The sequence below is a fragment of the Arachis stenosperma genome, chromosome 2 (genome assembly GCF_014773155.1).
Source record: "Arachis stenosperma cultivar V10309 chromosome 2, arast.V10309.gnm1.PFL2, whole genome shotgun sequence".
Taxonomy (NCBI): Eukaryota; Viridiplantae; Streptophyta; class Magnoliopsida; order Fabales; family Fabaceae; genus Arachis; species Arachis stenosperma.
In genome coordinates, this window is record NC_080378.1 from 100,580,063 (window position 1) to 100,590,771 (window position 10,709).

At 40.8% G+C, this 10,709-nt stretch overlaps 1 protein-coding gene and 1 non-coding gene across 2 annotated transcripts; one reads left to right on the forward strand and one right to left on the reverse strand.

Annotated features, from left to right (window-relative positions):
* On the forward strand, nt 1-1,920 carry LOC130963287 (uncharacterized). Its single transcript, XM_057889419.1, has 4 exons — nt 1-217; nt 287-527; nt 648-1,478; nt 1,641-1,920. Exons 1-4 carry the CDS (start codon nt 1-3, stop codon nt 1,918-1,920), a joined length of 1,569 nt encoding a protein of 522 aa, XP_057745402.1.
* Nucleotides 1,921-5,847: 3,927 nt separating this feature from the next.
* LOC130964775 (small nucleolar RNA R71) lies at nt 5,848-5,955 on the reverse strand. The gene has a single exon (XR_009080849.1). It is a non-coding gene; the product is annotated as a small nucleolar RNA R71 (small nucleolar RNA).
* Nucleotides 5,956-10,709: the final 4,754 nt, after the last annotated feature.

Genomic DNA, 10,709 nt, shown 5'->3' on the forward strand with positions numbered 1-10,709 from the left:
ATGGTAAGCCCAAAGACAATAAAAGAAGTTCAACAACTTGCAGGAAGAGTAGCTGCCCTGTCGCGTTTCTTACCTGCAGTGGCAAACCGATCATATAATTTTTTCCAAACAATCTCTAAGAATAAGAAATTTGCATGGACCAAGGAATGTGAAAATTCTTTTATGGAGCTCAAACAGCTCTTAACATCACCTCCAATACTGCAGAGACCAGAAACAGGTAAACCATTGTATTTATATTTGTCAGTATCTTACCATACTATAAGCTCGGTTCTAGTGATTGAAACAGGGAAAAGGCAAAGCCCAGTATACTTCATTAGTAGGGTATTACAGCCAACGGAGACAAGATACCCGAAAATAGAACAGCTGGCGCTAGCACTAGTCACCATGGCAAGGAGACTAAGGCACTATTTTCAGAGCCACACAATAATAGTACGTATTGACCAACCTCTGAGGCAGATATTAACCAAACCCGAATTAGCTGGACGAATAACCAAATGGTCCATCGAGCTCTCTGAGTTTGACATTCAGTAACAATCAAGGAAGACTCTGAAATTACAAATACTAGTCGACTTCATCTCAGAAATGACTACTGAGACACAACCCGCAGAGACGAGTTGAAGCATACACGTGGATGGGGCATCAAACAGAGAAGGAAGCAGAGCAGGTGTACTACTAAAGGAAGGAGATAAAGTAACAGCCGAGCAATCACTACAGTTTCACTTTACCACAAGCAATAACCAGGCAGAATATGAGGCTCTGCTGGCAGGACTAAAGCTCGCCCAACAACTCAAAATACCTCGGATAACGGTTTATTGTGACTCTTTACTAGTAGTACACCAAATCAAAGGCGACTACCAGGTAAAAGATCCTTTGTTAAAGAAGTATTGGCTCATAACGAAGGATCTTATTTCAAAGTTCAGCGAATTTAACATTATTCATGTAAACCGAGAACAAAACACTAGAGCTGATGTATTATCCAAATTAGCCACTACCAGGCAAACAACAAACATACCAGCACTATCACAATTGACACTTGATAAACCGAGTTTTGAGCTAAACACAATATTAAGTATCATGCAGGCACAGAATTGGAGAACACCTTTCCTCGAATACATCAATATAGGAACCGTACCAAAGGAAGAATCAAACTTACCACTCTTCCGAAGAAGAGCAAGCTTCTACACAGTGATAGAAAACACCCTGTACAGACACAGATACTCACAACCACTCCTCAAATGCATCAGCAAGGACGAGGCCGAAGAAGTCATGGTAGAAACACATGAGGGAGTCTGCGGGAACCACATTGGAGGCCGAGCACTGGCCGCCAAAATATTACGGACAGGGTATTACTGGCCAACAATCAAACGAGACTGCATTCCAAAAGTCAAAGCATGTAATAATTGCCAAAAGCATGCCACGGTCTCAGAAATTCCAGCTGAAAAGCTCCACATTATAGAGGTAAGTTGGCCTTTCGACAGGTGGGGACTAGATATCCTTGGACCTTTTCCGAAAGCTCCAGGCTAGGTGAAATTCTTCTTAGTATCAATAGACTATTTCTCTAAGTGGATAGAAGCACAACCACTAGCGCACATAACAGCAGACAAAGTGAGATCTTTCCTATGGAAAAATATCATATGTAGGTATGGCATACCAAGAGAAATAATCTTCGATAATGGAAGACAGTTTACAGATCATAAACTCGCCTCTTTTCTAACAAATTTTGACATTAAACATCATTTCAGCTCGGTTGAGCACGGACAGGTTGAGTTCGCTAACAGAATTATCTTGCAGGGTTTAAAGAAAAAGCTCGGCGAAGCCAAAGGCGAGTGGGCCGACCTCATTCCAGAAATCTTGTGGAGCTACAATACCACAATCCGATCTGCTACAGGAGAAACTCCCTTCAAACTAGTATATGGCTGATGAGCGGATAATTTGTATGCTTTTTGGCATTGTTTTTAGTATGTTTTTGGTATGATCTAGTTAGTTTTTATTATATTTTTATTAGTTTTTAATTAAAATTCACTTTTCCGGACTTTACTATGAGTTTGTGTGTTTTTCTGTGATTTCAGGTATTTTCTGGCTGAAATTGAGGGACCTGAGCAAAAATCTGATCCAGAGACTCAAAAGGACTGCAGATGCTGTTGGATTCTGACCTCCCTGCACTCGAAGTGGATTTTCTGGAGCTACAGAAGCCCAATTGGTGCGCTCTCAACGGCGTTGGAAAGTAGACATCCTGGGCTTTCCAGCAATATATAATAGTCCATACTTTGCCCAAGATTTGATGGCCCAAACCGGCGTTCAAAGTCACCTCAAGAAATTCCAGCGTTAAACGCCGGAACTGGCACCTTTTTGGGAGTTAAACGCCCAAACTGGCACTAAAGCTGGCGTTTAACTCCAAGGAGAGTCTCTACACGAAATTCCTTCATTGCTCAGCCCAAGCACACACCAAGTAGGCCCGGAAGTGGATTTTTATGTCATTTACTCATCTATGTACTAGTTTTCTATAAGTAGGACCTTTTACTATTGTATTTGGAGAGCTTTTGATCATGTTTTTATGATTGAACCCTCTTTGGGAGGCTGGCCATTCGGCCATGCCTAGACCTTGTTCTTATGTATTTTCAACGGTGGAGTTTCTACACACCATAGATTAAGGTGTGGAGCTCTGCTGTACCTCGAGTATTAATGCAATTACTATTGTTCTTCTATTCAATTCCGCTTGTTCTTTGTCCAAGATATCACCTGTTCTTCAACATGATGAAGGTGATGATTGACGCCCATCACCATTCTCACCCATGAACAAGGTGACTGACAACCATTCTTGTTCTACAAGCATTTGAGGCTTAGTGAATATCTCTTGGATTCCTGATTGCACGATGCATGGTTGATCGCCTGACAACCGAGTGCTCGCCTGACAAACGAGCCAGCCATTCTGTGAGATCAGAGTCTTCGTGGTATAGGCAAGAACTGATGGCGGCATTCAAGAGAATCCGGAAGGTCTAACCTTGTCTGTGGTATTCTGAGTAGGATTCAATGACTGAATGACTGTGACGTGCTTCAAACCTGTAACCTACTGGGCGTTAGTGACAGACGCAAAAGAGTGATTCTATTCCGGTAGGGGAGGGAACCAAACCGGTGATTGGCAGTACTGTGACAGAGTGCGTGCATTAGCTTTCACTGCGCGGATGGGAGGTAGCTGCTGACAACAGTGAAACCCTACACGAGCTTGCCATGGAAAGGAGTAAGAAGGATTGGATGAAGGCAGTAGGAAAGCAGAGAGACGGAAGGGAAGGCATCTTCATACACTTGTCTGAAGCTCTTACACCACTGATATACATAAGTATCACTATCTTTATCTTTATGTTATTTTCGTTCATCATCATATACATTTGAGTTTGCCTGACTAAGATTTACAAGATGACCATAGCTTGCTTCAATGCTAACAATCTCCGTGGGATCGACCCTTACTCACGTAAGGTATTACTTGGACGACCCAGTGCACTTGCTGGTTAGTTGTGCGAAGTTGTGTAATGCCATGGTATTGAGCTACCACGTTTTTGGAGCCATTACCGGGGATTATGAGAGTTGTGAAAAAGTATTGTTCACAATTTCGCGCACCAAGTTTTTGGCGCCGTTGCCGGGGATTGTTCAAGTTTTGAGCAAGCTTTTGGTAACAATGCCTGGGATTGTTCTAGTTTGGACAACTGACGGTTCATCTTGTTGCTTAGATTAGGTATTTATTTTTTTCGAAATTCTTGAAGATGAATTCTAGAGTTTCATGATGATTTGTTGAAATCTGGCTGGCTGAGAAGCCATGTCTAATCTGATTGGACCAAGGTTTCAACTTATCACCACAAGAGCTTGTTGATTCTCATCAATTTTGCTCTTGGAGCAGTGATCTGCTAAGGCTTGGCTGACCTTTGGTCATGTCTAGTGTTTTGGACCGAAGCTTTCTTTGAAAGCTTGGCTGGCTGTGAAGCCATGTCTAATTCCTGGACCGGAGTCTTAGACTAGCATTGCACTGATTCCTGGAATTCTCATTAAGAATTTTGATACCTTTTTCCACTTAATTTTCGAAAAACACAAAAAAATTTTACAAAATCATAAAAACCAAAAATATTTGATGTTTCTTGCTTAAGTCTAGTGTCTCATCTTAAGTTTGGTGTCAATTACATGCATTCATTCATGTGTCTTAAAGGATCTTCAAGTAATTCTTGATGATTTCTTACTCTGATCTTTGAATTCTTTTGGCTTGAGTATTTATGTGTCTCATATAGTGTCAGTAGTACGCAAACTGCTAAGTTTGGTGTCTTGCATGCATTGTTATTTGATTCTTGTTGCATTTTGATTATTAAAAATCCAAAAATATTTTTAATTTGTGTCTTTTCAAGTCAATAATACAAAGAATTGAAGATTCAGAACATACTGCAGAGGAATTATACAGAAAAAGCTGAGCATTCAAAAATGCCCAGTGAAGAAGGCAGACTGGCGTTTAAACGCCAGCCAGGGTACCTGGTTGGGCGTTTAACGCCCAAAAAGGTAGCATTTTGGGCGTTAAACGCCAGAATGTATACCATTCTGGGCGTTTAACGCCAGGATGGTGCTAGGGGGAAGATTTTGTTTTCAAAATCAATTTTTTTCAAGTTTTCAAAGTTTTTCAAAACCAAATCTTTTTCAAATCATATCTTTTCAATCAAATGTTTTCAACATCAATTTCTTTCCTTTTTCAAAGATACTTACTAACAATTAATGATTTGATTGAACATTTTTTGCCTTTTCTGTTGAGGAAGGTTTTATGTTTGAATCATATCTTTTCTTGTTAGGCAAGTCACTAATTTTCAAAATCATATCTTTTCAAATTGTTTTCAAATCATATCTTTTAAAATTGTTTTCAAATCATATCTTCTCAATCACATCTTTTTAAAACCATAACTTTTCAATCAAATCTTTTTAACCACATCTTTTTCAAATTAGTTTCAATCAATTCTTTTTGACTTCTTATTTCAAAATCTTTTTCAAAAATCACTTGATTTCTTTTTCACTTTGAATTTTCGAAAATTATCAATCAAATTTTCAAAATGTTTTCAAAATCTTTTAATTGAATTTTCGAAAATTCTCTTCCCTCCTTCCCACATCCTTCCATTTATGGAGTACTACTCCTTCTTAATGCACAATTCGAACTCTAACTAATAAAGTTCGAATTCTTCTTCTCCTTCTTCTTTCTATTTCTCTTTTCCTCTGACATTTAAAGGAATCTCTATACTGTGACATAGAGGATTCCACATTTTCTTTTCTCTTCTCTTTCATATGAGCAGGAGCAGAGACAAAGGCATTCTTGTTGAAGCTGACCCTGAACCTGAAAGGACCTTGAAGAGAAAGCTAAGAGAAGCTAAAGCACAACTCTCTTTAGAGGACCTGACCGAATTCCTCAAGGAAGAAGAACACATGGCAGCCGAAAACAACAACAATGCCAACAATGCAAGGAAGGTGCTGGGTGACTTCACTGCACCTACTCCTGATTTTTATGGGAGAAGCATCTCTATCCCTGCCATTGGAGCAAACAACTTTGAGCTTAAGCCTCAATTAGTTTCTCTAATGCAACAAAATTGCAAGTTTCATGGACTTCCAAAGGAAGATCCTCATCAGTTTTTAGCTGAATTCTTGCAAATCTGTGACACAGTCAAGACTAATGGGGTTAACCCTGAGGTCTATAGACTGATGCTATTCCCTTTTGCTGTAAGAGACAGAGCTAGAATATGGTTGGATTCTCAACCTAAAGAAAGCCTGGACTCTTGGGAAAAGCTAGTCAATGCCTTCTTGGCAAAGTTCTTTCCACCACAAAGATGGAGTAAGCTTAGAGTGGAAGTCCAAACCTTCAGACAGAAGGATGGAGAATCCCTCTATGAAGCTTGGGAAAGATACAAACAATTAATCAGAAAATGTCCTTCTGACATGCTTTCTGAATGGAGCATCATAGGTATTTTCTATGATGGCCTCTCTGAACTATCCAAGATGTCTTTGGATAGCTCTGCTGGAGGATCTCTTCATCTGAAGAAGACGCCTGCAGAAGCTCAAGAATTGATTGAAATGGTTGCAAATAACCAATTCATGTATACTTCTGAAAGAAATCCTGTGAACAATGGGACTAGTCAGAAGAAAGGAGTTCTTGAGATTGACACTCTGAATGCCATATTGGCTCAGAACAAGATATTGACTCAACAAGTCAATTTGATTTCTCAAAGTCTGTCTGGAATGCAAAATGCACCAAACAGTACTAAGGAAGCTTCATCTGAGGAAGAAGCCTATGATCCTGAGAACCCCTCAATGGAAGAGGTGAATTACCTAGGAGAACCCTATGGAAACACCTACAATTCTTCATGGAGAAATCACCCCAATTTCTCATGGAAGAATCAAGAGAGACCTCAACAAGGTTTCAATAATAATGGTGGAAGAAACCGGCTTGGCAATAACAAGCCTTTTCCATCATCTTCTCAGCAACAGACAGAGAGTTCTAAGCAGAATACTTCTGACTTAGCAACAATGGTCTCTGATCTAATAAAGACCACTCAAAGTTTCATGAATGAAACAAGGTCCTCCATCAGAAATTTGGAAGGACAAGTGGGTCAGCTGAGCAAGAAAGTCACTGAACTCCCTCCTAGCACTCTCCCAAGTAATACAGAAGAAAATCCAAAAGGAGAGTGCAAAGCCATAGACATGGCCGAATGTGGAGAGGAAAGAGAGGAGGAGGACGCCACTGAGGAAGACCTCAGTGGGCGTGTACCAATCTCCTCTGAGTTCCAATGGGAATCTGAGGCTCAAAATGAGACCATAGAGATTCCATTGGACTTACTTCTGCCATTCATGAGCTCTGATGAGTATTCTTCCTCTGAAGAGGATGAGTATGTCACTGAAGAGCAAGTTGCTAAATACCTTGAAGCAATCATGAAACTAAATGACAAGTTATTTGGAAATGAGACTTGGGAGGATGAACCTCCCTTGCTCACCAAAGAACTGGATGACTTGTCTAGGCAGAAACTGCCTCAAAAGAGGCAGGATCCTGGGAAGTTTTCTATACCTTGTACCATAGGCACCATGACCTTCAAGAAGGCCTTGTGTGACTTAGGGTCAAGTGTAAACCTCATGCCCCTCTCTGTAATGGAAAAATTAGGGATCTATGAGGTGCAAGCTGCAAGAATCTCATTAGAGATGGCAGACAATTCAAGAAAACAAGCTCATGGACTTGTAGAGAATGTTTTGGTGAAAATTGAAAACCATTACATCCCTACTGACTTCATAGTCCTAGAGACTGGGAAGTGCATGGATGAATCCATCATCCTTGGCAGACCCTTCCTAGCCACAGCAAAGGCTGTGATTGATGTTGATAGAGGAGAGTTGATCATTCAAGTGAATGAAGAATCCTTGGTGTTTAAGGCCCAAGGACATCCCTCTATCATCATGGAGAGGAAGCATGAAGAGCTTCTCTCAAAACAGAGCCAAGCAGAGCCCCCACAGTCAAACTCTAAGTTTGGTGTTGGGAGGCCACAACCAAACTCTAAGTTTGGTGTTGAACCCCCACATTCAAACTCTAAGTTTGGTGTTGGGAGGTTCCAACACGGTTCTGAGCATTTCTGAGGCTCCATGAGAGTCCTCTGTCAAGCTAATGACATTAAAGAAGCGCTTGTTGGGAGGCAACCCAATGTTTTATAGTTAACTATTTTCTTTTGTTATTTTATCTTTTTTGTAGGTTGATGATCATAAGAAGTCACAAAAACAATGAAAAAAGCAAAAACAGAATGAAAAATAGGAAGAAAAACAGCACACCCTGGAGGAGAAGAAGCTGGCGTTCAAACGCCAGTAATGCTAGCTGTTGGGCGTTTAACGCCCAGTCTGGCACCATTCTGGGCGTTTAACGCCAGAAAGGGGCACCAGACTGGCGTTAAACGCCAGTAAAGGGCAACAACCTGGCGTTAAACGCCAGGAATGGGCACCAGCCCGGCGTTTAACGCCAGAAATGGCTCAAAACGTGATTTTGAGCAACATTTGGTGCAGGGATGACTTTTCCTTGACACCACAGGATCTGTGGACCCCACAGGACCCCACCATCACTCTCTCTCTTCTTCCCCCATTCACCAATCACCTCAATACCTCTTCCCCAAAAACCTTTCACCTATCAAATCCCATCTTTCTCTTCACCACTCACATCCATCCTTCATAAATCCCCACCAACCTCACCCTTCAAATTCAAACCACTTTCCCTCCCAAACCCACCCATCATGGCCGAACCATTACCCTCTCCTATATACCCTTCTTTCCCTTCTTGGCCGAACACACCACCTTCCCCCTCTTCCTCATTTCTTCTTCTTCTACTCTCTTCTTTCTTCTTTTGCTCGAGGACGAGCAAACATTTTAAGTTTGGTGTGGTAAAAGCGTTGCTTTTTCGTTTTTCCATAACCATTTATGGCATCCAAGGCCGGAGAAACCTCTAAAAAGAGGAAAGGGAAGGCAAAAGCTTCCACCTCCGAGTCATGGGAGATGGATAGATTCCTCTCAAGGGTGCATCAAGACCACTTCTATGAAGTTGTGGCCTTGAAGAAGGTGATCCCCGAGGTCCCCTTTTCACTCAAAAAGGGTGAATATCCGGAGATCCGCCATGAGATCCGAAGAAGAAGTTGGGAAGTACTTACCAACCCCATTCAACAAGTCGGAATCTTGATGGTTCAAGAGTTCTATGCCAATGCATGGATCACCAAGAACCATGACCAAAGTGTGAACCCGAATCCAAAGAATTATCTCACTATGGTTCGGGGGAAATACTTGGATTTTAGTCCGGAAAGTGTGAGGGTGGCGTTCAACTTGCCTATGATGCAAGGAGATGAGCATCCTTACACTAGAAGGGTCAACTTTGATCAAAGGTTGGACCAAGTCCTCACAACCATATGTGAAGAGGGCGCACAATGGAGGCAAGATTCAAGAGGAAAGCCGATTCAATTGAGAAGGCATGACCTCAAGCCCGTGGCTAGAGGATGGTTAGAGTTCATACAACGCTCAATCATTCCCACTAGCAACCGGTCCGAAGTTACCATAGACCGGGCCATCATGATCCATAGCATCATGATTGAAGAAGAAATAGAGGTTCATGAGGTTATAGCCCAAGAACTCTATAAGGTGGCGGACAAGACCTCCACTTTGACAAGGTTAGCCTTTCCTCATCTCATCTGTCACCTCTGTTATTCAGTTGGAGTTGACATAGAGGGAGATACCCCCATTGATGAGGACAAGCCCATCACCAAGAAAAGGATGGAGTACACAAGAGACCCCTCTCATCAAGAAATCCCTGAGATTCCTCAAGGGATGCACTTTCCTCTACAAAACTATTGGGAGCAACTAAACACCTCCCTAGGAGAATTGAGTTCCAACATGGGACAACTAAGGGTGGAGCATCAAGAACACTCCATTCTCCTTCATGAAATTAGAGAAGACCAAAGAATCATGAGGGAGGAGCAACAAAGACAAGGAAGAGACATTGAGGAGCTCAAGCACTCCATAGGATCTTCAAGAGCAAGAAAGAGCCGCCATCACTAAGGTGGACCCGTTCCTTGATTTCCTTGTTCTTTATTCTTCTGTTTTTCGATTTTTATGCTTATGGTTTATCCATGTTTGTGTCTTATGATCATTAGTGTCTTAGTGTCTATGCCTTAAAGTTATGAATGTCCTATGAATCCATCACATTTCTTAAATAAAAATGTGCTTAATTGAAAAGGAAAGAATTGCATGAATTCTGAATTTTATAATAGTTTAATTATTTTGATGTGGTGGCAACACTTTTGTTCTTTGAATGTATGCTTGAACAGTGCATATGTCTTTTGAACTTGTGGTTCATGAATGTTGGCTCTTGAAAGAATGATGAAAAAGGAGACATGTTACTGAGGATCTGAAAAATCATAAAAATGATTCTTGAAGCAAGAAAAAGCAGTGAATACAAAAAAAAAAAGAAAGAAAGCAAGCGAAAAAAAAAACCGAAAAAAAAGAAGAAGAAAGAAAAAGAAAAGAAATAAAGTTGTGATCCAAGGCAAATAAGAGTGTGCTTAAGAACCCTGGACACCTCTAATTGGGGACTTTAGCAAAGCTGAGTCACAATCTGAAAAGGTTCACCCAATTATGTGTCTGTGGCATGTGTGTATCCGGTGGTAATACTGGAAGACAAAGTGCTTTGGGCCACAGCCAAGACTCAATAAGTAGCTGTGTTCAAGAATCATCATACTTAACTAGGAGAATCAATAACACTATCTGGATTCTGAGTTCCTAAAGAAGCCAATCATTCTGAATTACAAGGGATAGAGTGAGATGCCAAAACTATTCAGAGACAAAAAGCTAAAAGCCCCGCTCATCTAATTAATACTGATCTTCATAGATGTTTTTGGAGTTCATTGCATATTCTCTTCTTTTTATCTTATTTGATCTTCAGTTGCTTGGGGACAAGCAACAATTTAAGTTTGGTGTTGTGATGAGCGGATAATTTGTATGCTTTTTGGCATTGTTTTTAGTATGTTTTTGGTATTATCTAGTTAGTTTTTATTATATTTTTATTAGTTTTTAATTAAAATTCACTTTTCCGGACTTTACTATGAGTTTGTGTGTTTTTCTGTGATTTCAGGTATTTTCTGGCTGAAATTGAGGGACCTGAGCAAAAATCTGATCCAGAGACTCAAAAG